The 24,821-nt window shown below is 34.4% G+C and overlaps 1 protein-coding gene across 1 annotated transcript in view; it reads left to right on the top strand.

Moving 5' to 3' along the window:
- The window catches only part of LOC141317661 (transmembrane protein 104-like), a 53,202-nt gene that overhangs the window by 5,227 nt on the left and 23,154 nt on the right, over positions 1-24,821 (top strand). The window contains exons 3-7 of the mRNA XM_073833154.1: positions 1,919-2,000; positions 5,688-5,784; positions 5,893-5,973; positions 12,771-12,870; positions 16,605-16,701. Of these exons, the coding sequence (XP_073689255.1) occupies positions 1,919-2,000; positions 5,688-5,784; positions 5,893-5,973; positions 12,771-12,870; positions 16,605-16,701 (457 nt within the window). The remainder of the gene's footprint in view (positions 1-1,918; positions 2,001-5,687; positions 5,785-5,892; positions 5,974-12,770; positions 12,871-16,604; positions 16,702-24,821) is intronic.

Raw genomic sequence — 24,821 nt, 5'->3', positions numbered from 1 at the left:
CAATTTGAGGAATAAACTTGCAATTCCGAGAAATTAAGTCAGAATTTTGAGACAAACTCGCAATTTTAAGAAAGAAAAACTCTGGATTTTGAGAAATAAACTAAATTCTGAGAAATGAACTCGCCATTCTGAGGAATGAAGTCAGAATTGAGCAATATAAACTCGCAATTTCGGGATTTAAAGTCAGAATTGTACATTTTGAGAAATAAACTCAATTCTGAGGGAAAAACTTGCAATTTTGAGGAAAAACTCAATTCTGAGTAATGAAGTCAGCATTGCAAGATATATACTTACAATCATCACTTCTTCCCTTAGAATTGTGAGTTTATATCTCGCAAATTCGCAATTGTTTTTTTCCTCAGAATTGCGAGTCCATATCTTGCAATTGTGAGTTAAGTCAAAATTTTGAGATACTTGCAATTCTGAGAACATATCAGTCTTTTTTTCCCCTCAAAATAGGACTTTATAGCTTGTGATTGCAAGTTCTGAGAAAAAAGTCTGAATTTTGAGAAAGTCAGAACTGCGAAATTTAAACTTGCAATTGCGGGAAAAAAGTCAGAATTCTAAGATACAAATTCGCAATTGTGAATTTATATATATAGTATATATAGTTCAGTGTGGAAAAAAAAGTCCGAATTGTGAGAAAAAATCGCTTTTTTTTTTTTTTTTTTTTTTTTTTATTCAGTTGCGGAAACGGGCTTCCATAAAAAAAAAAAAAGACATAAGGATACAGTTACAACCTAATTAGACCGCTTTTATGACATATGTTTTGCAAACTAACTGAACATCCAAAACTGTTGTGTGCTGGTCTAAATGCACTCATATATGTATACAAATGATGATATTGTAACAGCTTGTAATTCACAAAGAGCTTAAAAATGTGTAGTCAAACAGCACCAGGATTTTCTGTTGCATACATCACGTCCTGTTTTTGGTTTGTTTAGACACCTTTGGTCCATGCTGCATTTATATTTTAGTCAAAACGCAGTTTGAAAGCTTGTTTCGTGTGCACCAAAGCAACAGACCAATCACACCAGAGTTTGTTTTAATCGAACAAAACCTGTCAAGTGTAAATACACCCTAAAAGTCATTGCAACAAGGGGTCAGAAAGTTAAGCTCTGAGAAAAGCTCTAGAAGCATTTGTTTGCAGAAGCCACTTGGTTTAATCTTATTTTATTTGCCGTTTTCATATTGCGAGTCTTAAGTGCATACCTCGCTGCTAGGCTTGATTATTTGGGGGTTTCACATATCAGGTTTAGGAGGCAGTGTGTATTGGATTTCCTTCAATATTCTTCGTGGTGGTTTGCCAAACAGGGTTAGAATGGGTCTCCAATGTTGTTAGGGCATGAATTTGAGAAGTGTAATTCTCTACCTCATCTCGTCTGCAATGTGTTTTTTTGCATGCTATTTCTCTCCGTCACTCGCTCATCTTTAGCCGACCTCTCAACCCTGTTACCGCTGCTGCTGGTGCTGCGGCCATCAAAACCCATTTATCACCTCTGCCAACCTGCCAGCTGTCTGAGTCACTGACAGAGCCCAGGGGAGAGTTATGAGTGTTTAGATGAAACAGGATGGCGCTGTATATCAGTGAAAAAGCAGAGGAAAGAGACCAGACAACAGTGGTCTTTAAATACTGGTTATAGGAGGAGATGAACGTAATGTGTATGACATACAGTTTTGCATATTTTGCACTAAGATTGAATGATATAGTCTGTGCGTAGATATTGTCAGTTATTACTTTTTTCTTTCTTACCACAACATGTGGTTTGACAACAGTGGGAAAAAAAAGAAAATAATTTAGTCTTAAAGGATTTTTTTTCTTATACCAACCAGTGGCATGTCTTTGTATCATGTTTTCCCTTATTCTTGTTTTCTAAGACATGCTACACGTGTTTTTAACTTTTCTTTTTTCTTTCAGTTTCATGACCACCACATTTGTGATTGAAGCCATGGCTGCTGCCAATGCCCAGCTGCGCTGGAAGAGGAGAGAACAGGAAGAGGTTAGTGACTGCATCAGTTTAATGCCAGCTCTACCCTGAACAGTATGTTCTTATTCAGTCTCAGGTCGTTCCCTATGAAAACTACACTGATCATGGAAATGTTGCACTTCCCACTGCAGGTAATCAAGCCAGAAAGTTGATGAAGCTTTGAACGAGATTGACCTATCAGTGAATGAAACAGGGCAATTTAGGGCAGAAGTTCTAAAATAGAGCCATTATGTGTTGAAGCAGTTTCAGAACGAGGCCAATGCTCAGTATGTTTCTAGTCTGTTTCACCAATACAAATAGAATATAGAAAACGTCTTCTGGCAAACAATCTTGGCCTATAAAAGCTAAAAGTTAAATGTTTATATTTATATTTAATAGATTATCTCTCTTTTTTTTTCTTTTTTCAGCCTTTTCCGCTTCAACATATATAGATTGCCTTGCGCAATTCTTTTTTTTCACATTTTGTTATGTTGCTGCCTTATGTTAAACTGCTTTAAATAATTTTTTCCCACATCAATCTACACTCCCTACTCCATAATGACAAAGCAAAAAATGTTAACCTTTGTCCAAATTTATAAAAAAAAAAAAAAACTGAAAAGATCCCATTGCATAAGTATTCATACCCTTTTCTGGGACACTTGAAATTTAGCTCAGGAGCATTCATAATTAGGCCCATTGTAATTATGATTTCCGTGATGCAGAAACATGGAGGAAAAGCGGAATCCAGTCATAACAACAGAATACTGTATAATGCAGAATATCACTGAATTTGTCAAAGTTTGGATGAATAAATCAAAAGTAGGTCATTACACTTAAATCAAATCACGATTATGGACTAGTATCTGGAAATATTAAGCTGCAAAAATACAATTTAATATGAATCCTGTGTGTCTTTTTATGAATAGCACAGACGTGCGGTTTCGTTTACTACACACATATACTGCTGTCTCACTAAATGAGGACATAAATACATGAACAATAGTCAGTGTCTACTCTATTACAAATAATAATAATTACACATAATTACCCAAAACAGCGAAAATACAAGCTAGACTAGAAAGATATTTAAAATTGCTCTGCCCTTATGTTCCTGACATTGACCCTTTCCAGCAAGCCTTCCAGCTCTTAACGCCAAATGTGCTCTTAGATGGTTAGATACATGATGGGATAATGTAGAAGCAAATAACTTTTATAAAAATAACTTTTAAAAATAACCCTTATTGCATTGCATATGATCAGGGATGACAGATTGATAACCAGACATGCTATGACTGGATGTGACTTTTGGTATACTTTGCAGTAACAGTGGCTGTCCTATTGACTTTGTCCTACAAGTGCGAAAAAATAGTGAGGACCGCTGGCTTACACATGGCGCAGGCCTGATTTCTGCAAATACATTTATTAATTATTTGGATTTCAAATCCAAGCACTGATATTGAGAATGTTTTTTTTTTAGCATTGTGATACATTTTTTTTGTAAATGTACAGTAACAGTAATCTTTCATAGACGAGTTTATTATTCAATGCTTTTTACACTTTTTTTTCTAGATGTATAAATTAGGTTGCTCAAGCAAGTGGCAAAACATTTAAAGTACTTTTCTTATGTTATTAGAAACATTCTAAATTAAAACTTACTATTGACAGAAACAGTCAGTTCTACTGCCTTTTCTTTTGCATTTTAATCTTTATTACAAGCAATCCTGCTGTTAATAAAGAACTTTGTTTTCTTACCTCCATGAGTGGCATCTGTTATTGCCTTGTTTATCTAAAAGTGCTCTTTTCCTTTACACCTAGCCGGAAACCCATATGTGTTGACTGTGAAATACAGTAAACTTTAATTTTATTGCATTTATGGGGTAATTATGAAATTTTCGTGTCAATCCTTGTTCAAATTTACAGCAAACAATGCACTGTCACTTTAATTCTGCGTGTGCAGCGTAGACTTTTTGCAGAAACAAAATCTGCACTGCTGTGCGAGGGAGTGTGCAAGTGGTTAAATGGTTAAAATACTGGAAAGAATTAAAAAGAAATTGCAATTTATAAACTTTAGTGACTATGCAACACTGCCTCTACTGTGCAAGTAACAGTTCCTGTGTCAACTGTGCAGCATGCAGCTCGCTAATAGTCAGATGCAATGTGGTGATTGGAAGCCATTTGCGCACATTGAGAGAGAAAGAGAGAGAGCACTAGGTCATTTACTGAAATTATGTCTCTTATAAGGCTTTCAAATGACTTTCTGAGTTATTTAATGAAGAAATATGAATTGTACCTCACCTTCAGCATTTTAATTGTTTTACCCCTGCCGGACAGAGACTAAGACGGTGCCGCTGCATGTTGTGCCAAACCTCTCACGGCAGGTGCATAAAACTGGCCTTTTATTTATTTATATATATATGTATATATAATTAAAAAAAATCTATTATTTAAAGATGCTATTAAAATTTATTGAAACCATTAAAATTAACACATTTTTACCTATATTTTGTAAAAATATAAAACAGAATTTGAAGAAAAAAATAGCATAGGGCCTTAAAAATGTAACTTGTAACTAATTTGAGATACTTCATTAATCAAAAAGTTTAATCTAACTACCAAAACAAAGTCTAAAAAAAAAAAAAATGGAAAAACGGAATTTGGGAGAAAATTAAAATGGATTTCATAGGGCCCTAATTACTTCACAAAATAGAGTCAATGGGGACGAGTGCTGTAGAGCTCCAAAAACAACAAAAAAATCACCAAAGATGTAAAAAAAAAGCTGTACTCTGCTGATCTAACAGTATTTCAAAATACAATAAAAACAGTAATATTGTGAAATATTATTGCACTTAAATAAACTGCTTTCTATTTTGATATTATTTTAAAATTAAATTTATTTCTCATACAAAGCTGAATTTTCGGCATCATTACTTAAAGGAGTAGTTCACTTTCAGAACAAAAAATTACAGATAATGTACTCACCCCCTTGTCATCCAAGATGTTTTTCTTTCTTCAGTCATAAAGAAATGGTGTTTTTTGAGTAAAACATTTCAGGATTTCTCTCCATATAATGGACTTCTATGGTGCCCCCGAGTTTGAACTTTCAAAATGCAGCTTCAAATGACTCTAAAACATTTCTGTTTTTTCTCTCCATATAATGGACTTCTATGGCGCCCCGGAGTTTGAACTCCCAAAATGCAGCTTCAAAGTGCTCTAAATGATCCCAGCCGAGGAAGAAGGGTCTAGCGAAACGATCGGTTATTTTCTAAAAAAAAAATGCAGAGCTAGACAAGACGAGCATTTGAAGTTAAAAATTATATGAATTGTAATTAAAAAAATAAATAAATAACCCATCGTTTTGCTAGATAAGACCCTTCTTCCTCAGGGAGGATCATTTAGAGCCCTTTGAAGCTGCATTTTGGAAGTTCAAACTCTGGGGCACCATAGAAGTCCATTATATGAAGAAAAAAACAGAAATGTTTTACTCAAAAAACATAATTTCCTTATGACTGAAGAAAGAAAGGCATGAACTTCTTGGATGATAAGGGGGTGAGTACATTATCTGTAAATTTTAGTTTTGAAAGTGAACTACTCCTTTATGTTCTCAGTGTCACATGATCCTTCAGAAATCAATGTCATATGCTGGGTTTTTGGTTGTAAGCATGTTTGCTCAGGGCATAAAATAATTAAATTAACCATTTTTGTGTTCCCAACCATTTTAAGATCAATGACAGCGACTCCAGCTCGGACTATTCAGATGATGAGGTCATTATCCGGGGACGTTCGGAGCCGGTCGAGACGCGGCCCATTCTCTCTGTCCGTAAGTGCTGTTTGTATTGCATTGTGTCTTTGTCGATATAATGGTTTGCAATGTTACCCAAGATCAAAATCTTAAGGTCACTGTTGGTTTTGTCATTTGATGTAACAGAGCGTGCTGCGAATATAGACCACTTTGACATTGTCGAGAGAGTCGAGATGGGACAAATGGCATCCATGTTTTTTAATAAAGGTAAGAGTTCTTGCATCATTATGCATTACAATGTAATCTCCAGTTAAGACATTTAGCTTTATAAGGCTATTAAACAGGCCTTAAAAGATGGCTTGCGAAGGTCAAGTTTTGCCGGAATGTTCAGTCACGGTGAACAAGGTTATTGGCTGCTAATGAGGTATAATTAGAACTAGTTAAATTACTTTTGGTTGTAATCACCTCACTCTAGATCTGTTATCTACTCTAATGTAAAGAAAGGAGAGGCTTGCCTAAAGATGGAGAACCCAGGTAATGAGAATCTTATGATGAATTTAAAGACGACGTGTTCACCTTGAACTACAGACCAAGGTGGCGTTTATACAGATTCCTTTTTTCAGGATTCTTGCCCTCCTAAGCATCATTTCACGAGCGGTACTACACAAAGGCTGACTCAACAGTGCCCAGAGGAGCCTTGTAATATCTCACCAGCATTGCTTTTGGCATCTTTTCTAACCATCTAACAAAGGACGTACATCAGAAATAGCCTGCTGCTCTGTTCCATACAAGGTTGAAAATTTAACTGAGGCTTGGTGCAAAATTGCCACCAAAGTTAACAAAAAATCATCACAAATTCAAGATAAAGGGGTAAAAAGGCTTCTTTACAATTGAACTATATCTATTACAACTGTCGTGATTAACACAAAATGTGACGCAAAATGCAAAGTGACAGTTATGGCATATTTAGATTAGCTCACTGTCAAGCATTAGAATGAATCACATGTTTCTTTTGATCTTGTAAATGTGATGGCCAAACAGTAGGCGTGTCAAGATTATTAAATAACCGTCTGATCGTGCTTATTTCTTCAAACCACGGTCAATTCAGACAACAGTTATTATTGCACTTCTTTGGCAACCACAAAAAAGCCAGCGCATTCATACATAGGCCACTTACACACTAAGTTCCAGGAGTGACAACAGCATTTAAATGCGGGAGCAAAATCCCCTAAAAGTCTCGAAACTGCGAGGATTCACAGCTTGGAATTCATAGCATGCCTTCTCAAATCATCATGACTTGCCTAAAATAAAATCTATAGATATAAAAACAGTTTAAGTATGAAATGATGTTAGTTTAAACGTTACACCTAGATAGATGTGCGCTATTAGGTGCTTATCCGATTGTTTTTTTTGTGGAGAGTGAAAACTGAAGTGGGCTTTACATGCAGGTGCCAGTGTGAACACTTGCATTTTTTCAGTGGAAACAATTTACAATTATTCGTCATTTTTCTCACAAAACTGTAAAGGGTCTACTTGTATTTGTGTGCACTCACAATATCAACAAAACATCACAAACAGAGCTTTTAACAACTTTTAACAAGAACTTTGCAAATTTATTAGAAATAAAAAACGTAAAAGATCCTGTTGCATAAGTATTCATACCCTTTTCTGGGACGCTCGAAATCTAGCTCAGGAGCATTCATATTGCTTCTAGATGTTACTACACTTCGAGTGGAGTTAAACTGTGGCAAATTAATTTGAATGAGTATGATTTAGAAAGGCACACACCTCTCAGAAAAGGTCTAACAGCTGAAAATGCATATCAGAGCAAAAACCAAGTCCTGAGGTCAAGATAACTGCCTGTAGAGCTCAGTGACAGACTTGCATTAAGGCAATGATCTAGGGAAGAGTTCAGAAAAAAATCTGCTGCATTGAAGGTTCACAGAAGCATTATCCATAATGGAAGACGACTGGAACAACTAGGACTCTAGAAAATGTCTGCCAGCCCCCATCCAAGCTGACAGAGCTTGAGAGGTGAAAAGGTGAGGCAAAGAATGGCAGATAATTGCCAAATGCAGATGTGCAAAGCTTGTCACATCATACCCAAAAAGACTTGCGGCTGTAAAGGTGCTTCAACTATGTACTGAGTTAAGGGTATGAATACTTATGCAATGTACTTATTTCAGTGTTTTATTTTTAATACATTTGTAAAATTTGCAAATCTGTTTTTTGCTTTGTCATTATTATGGTGTATGGAGTGTAAACTGATGTGGGGGAAAAACTCATTTAAAGCATTTTAACATAACGCTGCAACAAAACAAAATGTGAAAAAAAAAATGAATTAATAATAAATACTTTTGCAAGGCACTGTATATTTTCCATTTTATGTTGTCCCTAATGACAATCCTTTGTAACAGTTAAATTCACAATGCACATAAAAATCTAGGCCTTTTATTATGATGATTATTTCTTAGACAATTAATCGTCAGCCAAATTTCATAATCGTAACAGCCCTACCAAACAGGTGTTGATATTAGTTGCCAGTGAAGAGGAAATTATCTGAAAACGCAGGATTTAGTTTTGTTTTAAAATGAAATGTGAAGTCAGCATTCATAAATGCATTGTAATTTTAACTGTTCTGTAAAATAAATTGAAGTAAGATAAAAATAATGATAACAGTCATTACACTGCTCTGTCAATACATTTATTATACCATTCTTCTTTGCTGAGCAAAGCTGCATTTATATGCACATTAAAAACACGTGCCTGATTCAAGAAGGGGGTCTTAAAAATGGCCAAATAATATTATTTTACTAACTTATTAATTTTAAGTTAAATTGTGCTTTGTTGATAGGCTACGTCTACTAGAATATTAAAGAAAAGTTCAGTGTTATGTGGATATTTTTAAATTGTTGTTTTGTAAGCAAGACAAAGCTGTAAAAAGCGTATTTGATTTTAATTGCACCAGAAATCAATTCCAGGTGGAAATATTGCATCCTAATGAAAAAGTTCATTTCTGACTATATCCACAGCATGTGATGGCCTACGGCACCCACTAGGTAGCGCACTCGTCACACCTTCCAACAAGCCAATGCTGCACACACTCACTTTTAGTGAACACAAACACCAGCTTAGTGTTCAGCACAGACGTCACACGCTCGCCTTGTCGACTCTTCATTATTCTATTAAGCGTGATGTGTTAAAATAGCTTGCTTTGCCCTGACCTTTCCCAGCATAGACTGGAATGAAGCGGCCACTTTGGAGGTGCATTTGGGAGAAACTAATGACTACCTGAGGAGCATTGCAGACTCTGATCGTAAATGTATTAAATGGAAGCGTAACTCACTGTGAAGGAGATTAGTTTAGTTAGTGTGACTTTAGTATTGACTAGCTTTAAATCTAACACAGGTTTGCCCTCCTGTCTTAGGACATGCTGTCTTTTTAACGCTGGTGCAATTGCTAAACGCAGCCTTCGTAATGGGGGTGATCAATCCATGAGCCGCAAGAAACCGCAGTCTTTTATAGAGCAAAATCAACTGTAGTTAGAGGCTTTAATGTTTGTGAATGGACTTTAGGATTGTCCAGGCAGGTGGGAGGTTGTTTTTAGAGAAAACACAATCAGCCACTATTTGGTTGCAGAAGCAGAATGTGAATCCGCTTTGGTCTGAAATCACTGACGCTTTGGTTGAAAGCCTGGCTTTCAACGTTTCATCATCGGACAGTTTTCTTCATGGCCGCTGGTTTATCAGGGATGTTCACAGTCACTGTAACCTTCCCTCTGACAGGTTGATTAGAAGGCAGCTTCGGATAATGTCACAGAGGAGATAGATTAGTTCATGATTGATTTTGTTTTTAGGTGTGCTTGCTAAGACTATTACTTTTGGCTCATGATGGGGATTTTTTTTTTTTTCAAAACCTCAGTTAACACCAGAGCTGTTAAACTTTGGTGTGTAATTTGACTTGCAGTGTTTATGCCTTATTGAAAAGAGGTATGCTGTTACTTTTCAAAGTGATTGGACTTACTTGTGAGACAAAGTGATACCTGGTGGATAAAACTAGAACCAAATCCTATAGACTTAAGTGAAAAGAAGAACCATAGCCATATTTAATTTCGCACGTGCTAACTTTTTCCTATTTTTTGTATAGTAGTCAACTTTTGAAGTGGATCAAACAAGTTCATCAAAGTTGTCTTTAGACAAGGACATTTGTTGTTTTGGTTTTAGGACAACTTTGTTGAAAAGTTTTGGTCCACTTCATATGTTGACTGCTGTATTTAGATTGCCTCACTTAGCTATGGAAGCCCATTTCCACCACTAAATAAAAAAACTTTATCTTACAGTTCAGACTTTTTTTTTTCTTGCTATTGCGAGTTTATATCTCGCAATTCTTACTTTATTACATGAATTTGCAAGTTAAGTCAGAACTGTAAGATATAAATTATGAGAACATATCTTTTTCCTGTCAGTATTGGACTCGCAGTTGCAAGTTTATATCTCACAATTCTGAGAAAAAAAGTCAGTATTTTAAGAGAAATAGTCACAATTACCTTTTTTATTTTTTATTTAGTGGTGGAAATGGGCAGACATTTGTGAGAAAAAAGTCAGAATTGCAAGTTTTTATTTCACAATCCTGATGAAGAAAAGTCAAAATTGCGAGATACAAACAAATTTGTGTGAAAAAGACAGAATTGGGAGTTTTCAGCTCATTATCAGAATCAGATTTGTGAGTTGTCTCATAAATCAGATGAAAAAATCTGAATTTCGAGGTTTTTATTTTACAATTCAGAGAAAGAAAATCAGAATTGCAAGGTTTTTATTTTACAATTCTGAGGAAATGCAACCTCAAATTTGTGAGAAAAGGACAGAATTGCAAGATACAAACTTGCATTCGTCAGAAAAAAAAACAGAACTATAAGATGAACTCGCAAGTAAAATTCAGAATTACTAGATATAAACTCACAGTTGAGGAAAAAAATCAGAATTGTAAGAGAAAAACTTGCATTTGTGAGAAAAAATTTCACAATTTGGAGTCAGAATTGCAAGTTTTAGTTCATAGTTCTGAAAAAAAGTCAGAATGCGGGATACAAACTTGAACTTGCGAGTTTTTGTCTCACAATTTAGAGAAGAAAAAAATCAGAATCGCAAGGTTTTTATTTAAAAAATCTGAGACACATAAAAGTCAGAATTGCGAGATACAAACTTGAACTTGCAAGTTTTTGTCTCACAATTCAGAGAAAAAAAAATCAGAATTGCAAGGTTTTTATTTCAAAAATCTGAGACAAAAAAAGACAGAATTGCGAGATACAAACTTGCATTTGTGAGAAAAAAAAATCTGAATTGCAAGGTTTTTCACAATTCTGAGAAAAAAGTCAGAATTGCGACAAGCTCAAATTTGTGAGAAAAAAATCTGAATTGCCAGTTTTCATCTTGTAGTTTGGAGAAAAAATTCAGAATTGCAAGACATAAACTCAAATTTGTGAGGAAATAATCAGAATTGGGAGTTTTTATCTCATTATCTCAAAGTTTTCATTTCACAATTGCAAGTTTTAGCTCATAGTTCTGAGGAAAAGTCAAAATTGCGAGATACAAACTTTGTACTTGTGAGTTTTTGTCTCAAAATTCAGAGAAAAAAAAAACAGAATTGCAAGCTTTTTGTTTCATAATTCTGAGACAAAGTCAGATTTGTGAGATACAAACTCGCATTTGTGAGAAAAAAAAAAAGCAGAATTGCGAGTTTTGGTCTCACAATACAGAAAAAACCTTAATTGCAAGGTTTTTAAATATTGAGGGTAAAACACAATTCTGAGAAAAGTCATAATTGCGAGACACAAACCCACTTTTTTGTGAAGAAAAAATCTGAATTCAGAGTTCTTGTCTCACAATTCAAAGAAAAAAGTCAGAATTGCACGATTCAAACTCGCATTTGTGAGGACAATTCAGAATTTTTTTCCCCCACAGTTTTTTTTAAATTCCATTCATCAGTTAATAGCCATAACATGAAAATAATTATTAGTGTATCTAAATCAACCAAAATTTTAGTTATCATTGCATTCCTATTACATTTAGTTGTATATGTCTAATGATGCAAGAAATGTGTTATTTGGTAAACCTCAGTATTTCTATATTTATAGTAACTGACTCACCTTTCCTCTTTTGTCAATTTTGTTTACAAATTTGTAAAATAAGCACTTCACCTCATTTGGTGTTTATAATTTCCCATGTTTTCTGCCACTCATCTTTGTAAAAAGATCTTGAACTGGGTTAAAAATGATATTCTCAATTAACCTCAGTATTTAAAGTAACATGCTCGCTCTTTCTCCTTTTTGCTTAAAAATTTGTAAAATAAGCTCTGCAACTGACTTTATGATTCCCCACATTTTTTGCCACTCATCTTTGTAAAACAAACTGGAACTGATTTGAAAAACTGTATTCTTAATTAACCTCAATATTTAAGATTTATAATATTCCACATTTTCTGCCAGCTTTTCTCCACTCATCTTCGTAAAATGAACTGGAAATGATAGCACCATTTGCTGCATTTTTTGTGGAGGGAAAATGACTCAATTGAGCTTGTAAAAGTGTATTTCGTAATTTTTTTCTTTATTTAAATTTACTTTTAATAGTCTGTTAGCTCTAGTTGCCTTAAGAGAAATTAATGAGCTTGTTGGTCTGTTGGACCGTTCAAGATCCTTGTAGGAGTTTCAGTGATGAATGTGATATTGTAAGCCCATGTGTTTCCTCTTGAATGCTCTCCATCCTTCTCCAACTGCAGGGACTGAGTGATGGATGGATGGAGGAACAGGTGAAGAGGAGTGTGGGGTTAATGAAGAGAAGAGCAGGGGGGAATTTCGTAATGAAGTGCTTGCTTCTTTAATTAGGTTGATTTATACGGCTGCGTTGCGGCTCCATGCGTTTAGTGTTGGGGAGGAACATCAGAGGAATCTTCTAGGGAATGATGCCGCCCATCTTCATGTTCAGTTAACATCTCCACCTGTTTGTATTTGAGGTGATGTTTTATGTAAAGCCATGAATCTTTGGAATGACAAATGCTGGTTCTTTTCGCAGTTGGCGTCAACATGTTCTACATCTGTATCATTGTGTACCTGTACGGAGACCTGGCCATTTATGCCGCGGCTGTACCTGTATCATTGATGGAGGTTGCATGGTGAGTTTATATTGTTCTACACATCAATTAATGAAACATAAGCTGTAATTTTGGAATGTTAATATAGTCCATTAAAACTTGACTTGTTTCTTATTAGTTTCAGATTAAGAAAATTGTTCAGTCATAATTCTCAGCTGATTTCCACAATGTAATTGATATTTTTGACCTATGTCATCTGAAATGTTCATGTCTGTCTGTCTTCAGTCGAAAAAAAATTGAGCTTTTTAACCCTCTGGGCCTCCTCATTAAGGGGTCACACTTGGCTCCCTCGCGGTCAAAAGTGACCGAAGCCTTAAAAAGTAACTTTTTTTTTTCTTCAGGAAAATCAATTAAATACATTTTTGTTCAATAATATTTTGTAATTATTATTTAGAATTTTGAGCATTTTTTGTGAATCTATGCAATATCTATACAGTTTTAATGAGCAATTTTTTCCCAGTAGAATTATATTTTATATTATATTTTTTAATTAATTATGTATTTATTATTTTTCAATAAATACAACATTTCACATTAAAATAGAGTAAAAGCATTTAAAATCCATTTTTTTAAAGTGAAAATTGCACCATCTAGTGGCATAAAAAATAAAAACTTGTGTAATGCCATGTAAACTCCTGTATCTCCCTATATACATATATACAGGGGCTTTGGGATTCCTATTGTTTTTTTCTTTTTACTGTTTCTTCATTTTATTAGGCTTTGCATTTAGAAATATATTCAGACATTCTAAAAGATACATTTTGGCAAGGTTTAGATATTTTTTTGATTGGATAAATATCAGGTTTTGCGTTTTTCTGCTTATTTCTTTGTGTCTGTGTGTGTGTGTGTGTGCGTGTGTGTCAGTTCTGTACTTTTGTTATTTTAGAGTGTCAGTCCTTGCTTGCTGAACACTTCTTTTCAGCACAGTTGCTCATTTGTAGCTTGTATTACCAAAAGATTATCTGAATTATCACATTTTTTCGTATTTCCCATTCATTTCCTATGTTGGTCATTTTTGACCGCGAAGGAGCCAAGTGTGACTATTTTTTTTTTTGACCCTTTAACATATCCGAATCATGTCACTGATTTTTTTTTGTACTCACATAGCTAATGCAACAAAAGTCACCAAGTGTCATCTCATTCTGATGAAGCTACGATTTTTAAAAATTCAAAACATAAAATTTTTCAGTCAAAAATGACCGAAGAGGCCCAGAGGGTTAAGGAAAACATTCCAGGATTTTTCTCCATATAGTGGAGTTCAATGGGAATCAACGGGTTAAAGGTCCAAATTGCAGTTTCAGTGCAGCTTCAAAGGGCTCTACACAATCCCAGCCGAGGAATAAGGGTTTTATCTAGTGAAATGATCGGTAATGCTCTTAAAAAAATAAAAAATGATATACTTTTTAACAAAAAATGCACAAATGCTCGTATTGCAGTAGCTTGACTTCACACATTATGTAATCATGTTGGAAAGGGTAGGGCTCCTCCAGCTTCAAAATCATCCGTCATCGTTTTACCATTTTAAAGGGTGTTTAATTTTTTTTTGGACATTTGCTTTGTAAACACTGGGTCGGTACTTCCACCTATATCGTGTCTGACCTTTCAAATGTGACTATATAATGTGTAAAGTTGAGCTAGTGCAAGATGATCATTTGTGTTTAACAAGTATAGAATTTTTTTAGAAAATGACTAATTCTTTGCTAGAACCCTAGCACCCGTTGATCCCCCTTGAAGTATGGAAAAAAAACCTTGTTTTCTTGGATGGCATAGTGGTAAGTAAATTAGGAAATCAATTCTGGAATGATGTAATCCTTTAAAATGTCATCTTAGACATACTATTGGGAGATATAGAGTGACAACTGACATTTATATGCATTTTAAGTAAGTAGTTGGCTGTTCATTTCGAAAGCTCTCATTGATTTAAATTACAATTTATTCCGAGTTTCATATAAATAATAGGTGCACCAAAGTATTATTTTTGCTCAGTTTGTGAATAAAACGGGTATTTTTTCCTCAAGTGTGAGCACCATATTTTTCTACATTATATATGAGTCATAAAAGCCTAATGTATCCAGTGTTGTTTTCGTCAACGATGACGATGACGAAATCATTTCGTTGACGCCACTTTTTTTCATGACGATAACGAGACGATGACGAGATAAAAATGGCTCGTTGATGACTAAAACATGACGAGACGTGTGTGAGTTTTCGTTGACGAGACGAGAATAGACGAAAATGTTAGTGGGTGGTCCGTCAGACGTTTAAAATGCATGACATTTCCGCTTATTGTGCATGCAATTAAAACTTAAAAAGTATCTGATGCTATGGCAAGCCGTTTTAGCATTAAATACTCTTTGCTATACTAGTATGGCAAGCCGTTTTAGCATTCCATCCTTTTTTGTCTTTTATGTTCTAAAACATTCCTTCATTATTGTAATTATTGGTGAAAATAGTTGATCCGGAAGCTCACATTGTGTTGAACTATAGATCTGCTATTTTCAGAACTTATAAGTGACACTACCCAACAGCAAAATACTTACTGACCTACATTAATTTGTTAAAAGACTACTTTTTTCCCTTTTTTTTGACTAAAACTAGACTAAAACCTTTTTGACTTTTCGTCGACTAAAATTGGACTAAAACTATCACATATAGAAGTGACTAAAATTTGACTAAAACTAAGAAGCATTTTAGCCCAAAAGACTAAGACTAAATCTAAGATGGTTGTCAAAAACAACACTGAATGTATCAAAATGATATTTAAAGGATTAGATCACCCAAAAATGAAAATTCAGTCATGAATTACTCACCCTCATGTTGTTCCAAACCCGTAAGACCTTCGTGCATTTTGGTTCCAAAATGATCGACAAAGTAGTCCATGTGACATCTGTGGTTCATCTGTAGTTTTACAAAGGTACGAGAACTTTTTTTTGCGCAAAGAAAACAAAAATAACGACTTTATTCCACATTTTTGTCTGTACTGTGTAACTTGTGGATGTACATTTATGAGAGCACCACAAGTCCATGACGCATGCATGGTGGCGCCGATGCGGACCCAGATCCAGCCTCGTGTCGTGAACATATGCGTTGTGCTGTGGTTACACGTGGTGAAAGACGCACACTGTGTGAAAGCTATTGAAATATATTGATCTGGGTCAGCGTTGCCACACGTGTCGGGGTACTCACGTAAACGCATCCACAAATAACGCAGTAGAGACGAAAATGTGGAATAAAGTCTGTATTTTTGTTTTCTTTGCGCAAAAAAAGTATTCTCGTAGCTTTGTAAAATTACAGTTGAACCACTGATGTCACACGGACTACTTTGTCGATCATCTTGGTACTTTTCTGGGCCTTGAACCTGGTAGTACCCTTGCTGTCTATGGAAGGGACAGAGACCTCTCGGATTTAATAAAAAGTATCTTAAATTGTGTTCCGAAGATAAAAGAAGGTCTTACGAGTTTAAAACAACATGAGGGTGAGTAATTAATGACAGAATGTTACATTTTGTGTGAACTAACCCTTTTAACAAAAAATACATTTTGGAGGAGGTTCAATAAACCCTTTCAAAAAGTAGATTATTTTGAATGAGAGATCAAAAGGCTAAATTATGCAGATTTATTTTCACATCCACTTTTGCTCATATTTACCAAGGGTGCCAATATTAGGGCACTGTATAAATATATGGTTGTACTTCATAAACTCCTGACATCGATTTTCAGAGGTCAGAAGTGTCTAATTGTTTGCCCTTCCCGCAGTGGGAATCACTCGTGCAGTGCCGGGAGTGTGAAATACAACGACACGGAGTCCTGCTGGGGGCCTGTAAGACGCAAAGACGCCTACAGAGTGTTTCTGGTGAGTGCAGCAGCGCCTGTTAAAAAAAAACACAGTCAAACAAACGCACCTCGTTGGCAGCACTTATGTCTCGGCAGGGTGCTGGACTCACACCGGTTGAAGGCTGAAGGTAAGAAAGACAAACGAGACACTTAATACTTCTGCGTAATCTCCGTGGACTCCTCGCCCCACGCGTATCGGGAGGCTCTTGAGTGCCCTTGAAATTCACGTAGAGCTACAGCACAAGACGCCGGTGTGATTTCCTCCTCTGCTTTAGCATCGCAACAGTGATTGATGTGCTGATTCATTCCGCTCTGCTCCACCCTCCTTCATCTCTGGAAAAGAGGGAAGCGGCTGTCCCGTCTGCCAATAAAAAGCATTGTTTCAGCTTTTCTTTTTTAAATCTCATCGCATGGATAAGCTTCTTATTGCGCGTTAACCAGAGGAAATTATGCTGGTTTTAGAATATGTGCCTATATGTGCTTGCCTTACAGATGAGGAGCTTTTTTCCCCCTTCATGCTTGGTTTGTCATCTCATGATGAGATGTAAGACGAGATCACATGCTGTGACTTTATGTATGTTGTGTATTAGATATAATTGAGTTTAGTTTATTAGATCATTTCTGTACGCAGGCATTTAGGATGTTAGAAGACATAACCCATATCTTCTATTCCCAAACTCTGATAGGAAGGCCATCATTCATTTTGCTACTGGACATGCCCTCAAATAAATCATCTTTTTTTTTTTGATGAAAGATTAATCCACCAGGCTTATGAACCGTGTGTCGCTAGGGCTGTTCTCTTCCTCTCACCTTCACCTCCAACTATCTCCGTTGTTGTGAAAGAAAATTGACCAATTTTGAGTCTGGGGAATGTCCATAGGGCCCAACTGTCTGAGCCACCAACTTTATGAGCTTTATCAGACCTGGTAAATCTGTGCCACAGGGTGTTGTCTTTTTTGGCCATTTAACCAAGCTCTTGGCTATTCTTCTAAAGTAAAATAAAATCTAATTCTTATAACTGTAATATATAAAATGGTACATTAAGTGTTAAATGCATTATTAAAATATTAATGTAATATTATTAATACATTTAAATGATAAAGATTGCTTAGTTGCATTGAGTGTGCTGAATTTGGTTTATTCTGATTAAAATAAAGAAATAATGTTTTGTCTGGAAAGAAGGATTTTCATTACTGTATAAGATTAATGTGAAGAAACTTTTTCTGCATTACAGTAATGAGTGCTTCGGGGCAAAAATGTGCTTATTTGTCATTAACATGAGAATTAAAAAATGGCAACCAATCTTAATGGTCCTAAAAACAGGATTTTTTTTATTTTTTATCTTGTGGTGAAATATGAGCCAGGCATTTTTTGTGAGACTGACCCATAAATAAAAGAAATTCTGTTATTAGTTACTCACCCTCATGTCGTTCCAAACCTGTAAGACCTTCGTTCATATTTGGAACACAAACTAAGATATTTTTGATGAAATCCGAGAGCTTTCTGACCCTGCATAGACCGCAACATAACTGACGGGTTCAAGGCCCGGAAAGGTAGCAAGGACATTGTTAAAATACTCCTACATCAGTGGTTTAACAGTAATGTTATGAAGCTACGAGAATTCTTTTTATGTGCAAAGAAGACAAAAATAACAACTTCATTCAACATTTTCTCACAATTGTGAGTTTATATCTCGCAATTCGGACATTTTTTTTTTCTCAGAACTGCGTGATATAAACTTGCGATTTTGACTTTTTTTTTCTCAATTGCGTGATGTAAAATCATAATTATGAGAAACTCACAAGAAAATTCTGACTTTTCTTGCAATTTGTGAGTTTATATATCGCCGTTTTGACTTTTCTCAGAATTGCGAGAAACTCAGAAATGTGAGAAACTCACAAAAAATCTATTTATATATCGCTGTTTTGACTTTTTTTCTCAGAATTGTGTGATACTAACTTGCAATTCTGGCTTTTTTTTTCAGAATTGCATGATAAACTTGCGGTTTTGCCTTTTTTTCTCAGAATTGTGATATAAACTTACAATTGCAAGAAATAAAAAAGTAACTCACTAATCTGACGTTTTTAATGCAATTGCGAGCTTATATATCGCAGTTTTTACTTTTTTTCTCAGAATTGAGAGATATAAAGTCACAATTAACTTTTTTCCCCCCAGAATTATGTGATGATAACTCATAATTACAAGATAAAACTCGCAGTTCTGACTTTTTTTTTTCAGAATTGCATGATATAAACTCACAATTGCGAGAAACTCAGAAATGTGAGAAACTCACAAAAAATCTATTTATATATCGCTGTTTTGACTTTTTTTCTCAGAATTGTGTGATACTAACTTGCAATTCTGGCTTTTTTTTTTCAGAATTGCATGATAAACTTGCGGTTTTGCCTTTTTTTCTCAGAATTGTGATATAAACTTACAATTGCAAGAAATAAAAAAGTAACTCACTAATCTGACGTTTTTAATGCAATTGCGAGTTTATATATCGCAGTTTTTACTTTTTTCTCAGAATTGAGAGATATAAAGTCACAATTAATTTTTTTCTCCCAGAATTATGTGATGATAACTCATAATTACAAGATAAAACTCGCAGTTCTGACTTTTTTTTTTCAGAATTGCATGATATAAACTCACAATTGCGAGAAACTCAGAAATGTGAGAAACTCACAAAAAAACTATTTATATATCGCTGTTTTGACTTTTTCTCAGAATTGCGTGATACAAACTCGCAATTCTGACTTTTTTTCTCAGAATTGCATTATAAAAGAAAAAAAAGTCAGAAATGTGAGAAACTCACAAATTATTTATATATCGCTGTTTTGACTTTTTCTCAGAATTGCGTGATAGAAACTTGCAATTCTGACTTTTTTTCTCAGAATTGCATTATATAAGAAAAAAAGTCAGAAATGTGAGAAACTCACAAAAAAATGATTTATACACCTCCTGGTCAAAAGTTTGGGGTCAGTAAGAGTTGTAATGTTTTTAAAGAAAGTCTCTCATGCTCATCAGTGCGACATTTATTTAATCAAAGATATAGAAAAAAACTGTAATATTGCGAAATGTTATTACAATATAAAATAATGGTTTCTGTTGTAATATACTTTAAAATTTAATTTATTCCTGTGATGCGAAGCTAAATTTTCATCAGCCATTACTTCAGTCTTAAGTGTCACATGATCCTTCAGAAATCATTCTAATATACTGATTTATTATTAGAATGATCTATATTGGATCTATATTGGATTATATATTGTAACAGTTGCCCTGCAAAGAATTTATTTTGAAATTGTGATATTTTTTTCAGGATTCTTTGATGAATAAAAAGCTCAAAAGAACAGCATTCATTCAAAATATAAATATTTTCTAACAATGTAAGTATTTGCTATCACTTTTTATCAATTTAACACACCCTTGGTGAATAAAAGTATTAATTTCTATCAAAAAAAAAAAGAGTCAAATTTACTGAACCCAAATTTTGACTGGTAGTATATCGCTGTTTTGACTTTTTTTCTCAGAATTGCATGATAGAAACTTGCAATTCTGACTTTTTTTTTCTCAGAATTGCATTATATAAGAAGAAAAAGTCAGAAATGTGAGAAACTCACAAGAAAATTCTGACTTTTCTTGCAATTGCAAGTTTATGTATCGCAGTTTTAACTTTTTTTTTGGTCAGAATTGCATGGTACAAACTTGCAGTTCGGACTTTTTTTCTCAGAATTGTGCGATATAAGCTCACAATTGTGAGTTATAAAGTCAGAATCAAGAGATATAAAGTCACTATTGACTTTTTTCCTCAGAATTGTATGAAATAAACTCAGAATTGCAAGATAAAACTCAAAATTCAGACTTTTTTCTTGCCTTTTTTTTTTTTTTTTCAAAATTTTTTCACTGCATTATAGCAATGAGAATCTTGGGGCAAAAATGTGCTTATTTGTCATGAATTTAAAAATGGCAACAAGTGTTAATGGTCCTAAAAAAAGGATTACATTATTTATTTTTGGTGCAAATTAATATCTTTGTGAGTATAAAAATGACAATTCTCTCAATAATTGAGATTAATTAAGATATTTTTGATGTAATCCGAGAGCTTTCTGTTGTTCAAGGTCCAGGAAAGTAGTAAGGACATCGATAAAATCAGTGGTTCGGCTGTAATTTTATGAAGCTTGTGAGCAAAGAAAACTGAAACAACAACTTCATTCAACGTTTTCTTCTCTTCCATGCCTTCAACGTGGATTTAAGACAGTACCACGATATGCATGTTTACGAAGACTGTTTTATGTACAGTTTTAACAATGTTCTTACTATCTTTCTGGGTCCTAAACGTATCAGTTGCTTTGCGGTCTATGCAGGGGCGGAAAGCTCTTAGATTTCATCAAAAGTATCTTAATTTGTGTTCCGAAGATGAACAAAGGTCTTCCAGGTTTGGAACGACATGAGGGTGAGTAATTAATGCCAGAATTTTCATTTTTGCCTGAACTATCCCTTTAAGACCGTACCATCAAATTTACCGCGTCAGCAAAATTAAACACGCACTGGTGCTTCAGTGTTTTAACATGACCACAAAAATGTCAGGTCGCATTTGCATGCAAATGAGTGACATTTACCTAAATCCACCATCTTTGCACTAACTTTGTTTTCAGTTTCGTCCTATACCTGAGCTTGTCTGAGCAACTTAACTGATGTAAGTTCATTGCTGTGATTGCTTTTTAATCGTGCTGTTAATTAGCAGTTCCTCACTGGCACTCTCTAAACTTCTTTCAAAGCAGAGTCTAACCGAAGTCCTTGTTACTTATCTGGCCTTGCATTCTAGATCAGTGCTGATCATGCAAATCTATCTCCCGTCCTATTAGGGAGACTGCTGCTGAGACGTAGCGCAAATCTATTACAAGCACCATGATGTGAGAAAAATGAGGGGATCTAACAGTTTCACCTGTTATTATATCCTAAATCTTCAGAAATGCAATTTTTGGTTTCTGCTGGAGCATAATGTTTCCAGCAAATATTCCAGATTATTGAATTGCATCTAAGTGCCCCTATGACCTTTTAACATGTCTTGAATATATATTCCTAAATTATCTTACTTTTGAAACCTGGCTTTGAGAAAGTGTGAATTATGACCCTGCAGCTACTATACCGCAGATGCATTAGTTTTTTTTTTTCTGCTTTTTGGTGCGTCTTGACTTTGACTTGATTCTGTACGTGGTCTGCCTGAGAATATTTGAGAGCGATGGTCAGTTGTATCCCCTCTTGGCCGGCGGGATTGATGTTTGACACATTAGTGCAGCCTCATGGCATGAGCTTTAAAAAAGAAAAAGGGAAGATTAAGAGGGATATTATGCTTTCACATAACACTTTGCCTCACTATAATCCCCGAGTGGGTGGCAGACCGTGACACCATTCTTTCTCTACCTGTGACTCACAAAGAGGGATGTTATGGATGTCTTTCTTTAGGGGAATGCGGCCAAAGAGTTTCCTGGAATGGACTGTACTGGACTAAAGATTGTCAAACTGCATATCTCAGCAAAGGCCTTTATAGCTGCTGTTCTGCTTTGTGCTGCTTAACGGCTGTTCACAACTAATACAACACAAGCGAACATTGTGTGAAACGTCCTGCCTCAGCAAAGCATGAATTCAGTGTCTTTATTCTGACATGTTTAGTAGGGATAGGGCAGGATGGATGACTAGGTGTCCTTGTTTTTATTTTATTTTTAAAGTAGTGGTGCTTTAACAGGTATAATGGATTTGGTGATTGGTGCTATAAAACTGGGCAGTTTCTTGTTTAAATTCATAGCTTCAAAACAAAAGCAAATTCAACTCCTAAGGTGTCGTTCCAACTCACAATTCTGGCTTTTTTCCCTTAGAATTGCATAATATAAACTCACGATTTTTGACTTTTTTCCTCAATTGCGTGATACAAACTCGCAATTCTTTTTTATTTATTTTTTTTATTTTTTTTTAATTGCGTGTTATAAACTCGCAATTCTGATGTTTTTTTTTTTTTTTGAATTGCATGTTATAAATGTGCAATTCTGACTTTTTTCCTCAGAATTGCGTGTTATAAACTTGCGATTTTTACTTTTCCCCTCAGAATTGCATTATTAAAAACACAATTCAGATTTTTTTTTTCTCTGAATTGCCTGATACAAAGTCATAATTGACTTTTTTCCTCAGAATTGTGATATAAACTCATGATTCTGACTTTTTTCCTCAGAATTGTGATATAAACTCATGATTCTGACATTTTTCCTCAGAATTGTGATATAAACTCGTGATTCTGACATTTTTCCTCAGAATTGCCTGATACAAACTTGCAATTTTGACTTTTTTACTTAGAATTGCGTGATATAAACTTGCAATCCTGATGTTTTTTTTCAGTATTGAACATAATAAACATGTAATTCTGACTTTTTTTCCTTAGAATTGCTTGTTATAAACTTGCGATTCTGGCTATTTTCCTCAAAATTGCATAATACAAACTCGCAATTTTGACTTTTTTTTTTCTCAGAATTGCGTGATATAAACTCTCAATTCTGATGTTTTTTTTTTTTTTTTCAGAATTGCGTGTTATAAACCTGCGATTCTGACTTTTTCTCAATTTGCGATACAAAGTCACAATTTTGAGTTTTTACCTCCAAATTGTGATAAACTCGTGATACAAACTCGCAATTCTGATGTTTTTTCTTTTCTTTTCAGAATTGCGTTATTAAAAACTCACAATTCAGATTTTTCTCAGACTTGCCTAATACAAACTCGTAATTCTGACTTTTCCTTAGAATTGTGTGATACAGACTCACAATTCGGACTTTTTTCCTTAGAATTGCAATATTTATTTTTGACTATTTCTCAGAATTGCGCGATATAAACTTGTGATTCTGGTGTGTGTTTTTTTTTTTTAAGAATTGTGTGTTCTAAATGTGCAATTCTGACTTTTTTTTTTTTTCAGAATTGCGTGTTATAAACTTGCGATTCTGATTTTTCCTCAGAATTTGCGCTAAAAACTCACAATTCTTTTTTCCTCCGAACTGTGTGATAGAAACTTGCAACTTTTTTTCCTCAAATTTGCGTGATATAAACTCGTGATTCGGATGTTTTTTTTTTGTTTTTTTTTTCCAGAATTGCGTATTATAAACTTGCAATTCTGACTTTTCCTCAGAATTGCGATACAAACTCACAATTCTGACCTTTTTTCTCAAAATTGCGTGATACAAACGCATGATTCTGAATTTTTTTTCTCAGAATTGCATGATATACTCAATTCTGACTACTTTTTTCTCAGAATTGAGTGATTTAAAAACTCACAATTCTGACTTTTATTCAGAAATGCGTGATATAAACTTTTGATTCTGACTTTTTCCCTAATAATTGCGTGATATAAAATCATTTATAAGTTATAAAGTCAGAATTGCGACAGTCACAATTGACACTTTTTTTCAGAATTGTTAGATATAATCTCATAATTGCGACTTATAAAGTTAATTTTTGATGGGGCAAAGGCAACGCGTTGTATTTATATCTCACAATTCTGACTTAATGACTCGCAATTGTATGTTATAAAGTCAGAATTGTGAGATACAAACTTGCGATTTGCAAGAAAAAAATTAACTTTTTTTATTCACTTGCAAAAATGGGCTTCCATACAAACCTGTATGATACTGACTTTCTTCAAAATATTTAGTTTTACAGTACAAATATTAATTAAATTTTTAATAAGATTTAAAGACACTTACTTTCGGGAACAGAGCATTTTTTTATAAAGCTGTTTTATTATAGTATATAATATTGTTTAAAGTATGTAGTTTTGTGCAGAACAAATGGTTTAGGTTATTAATTTGCACAAGTATAACACTAAAAATGTGTCTGATCAGACGAAATCTGTGGCTTTGGAGAATGGATTTGCATCTGCTTTTTGGGTGACCTGATTTAACCTATTTCTGAATAAAATATTCATTGGAAATTAATATCGGAAGAGACTTCATCCTTCAAGATTTGATTGGGTCATAAAATGTTAGACTATTATTTTTCTCAACCTTCACTTCTAGATGAATAGATTTGTATTAAAATATAAATAAAAGTACTTTAACCAGCCATATATAATAACATTTATGATCATTACATTTATGA

The sequence above is a fragment of the Garra rufa genome, chromosome 1, assembly GCF_049309525.1.
Source record: "Garra rufa chromosome 1, GarRuf1.0, whole genome shotgun sequence".
Taxonomy (NCBI): Eukaryota; Metazoa; Chordata; class Actinopteri; order Cypriniformes; family Cyprinidae; genus Garra; species Garra rufa.
The sequence above is the reverse complement of the archived record's forward strand: the minus strand, read 5'-3'. Positions and strand labels throughout refer to the sequence as shown.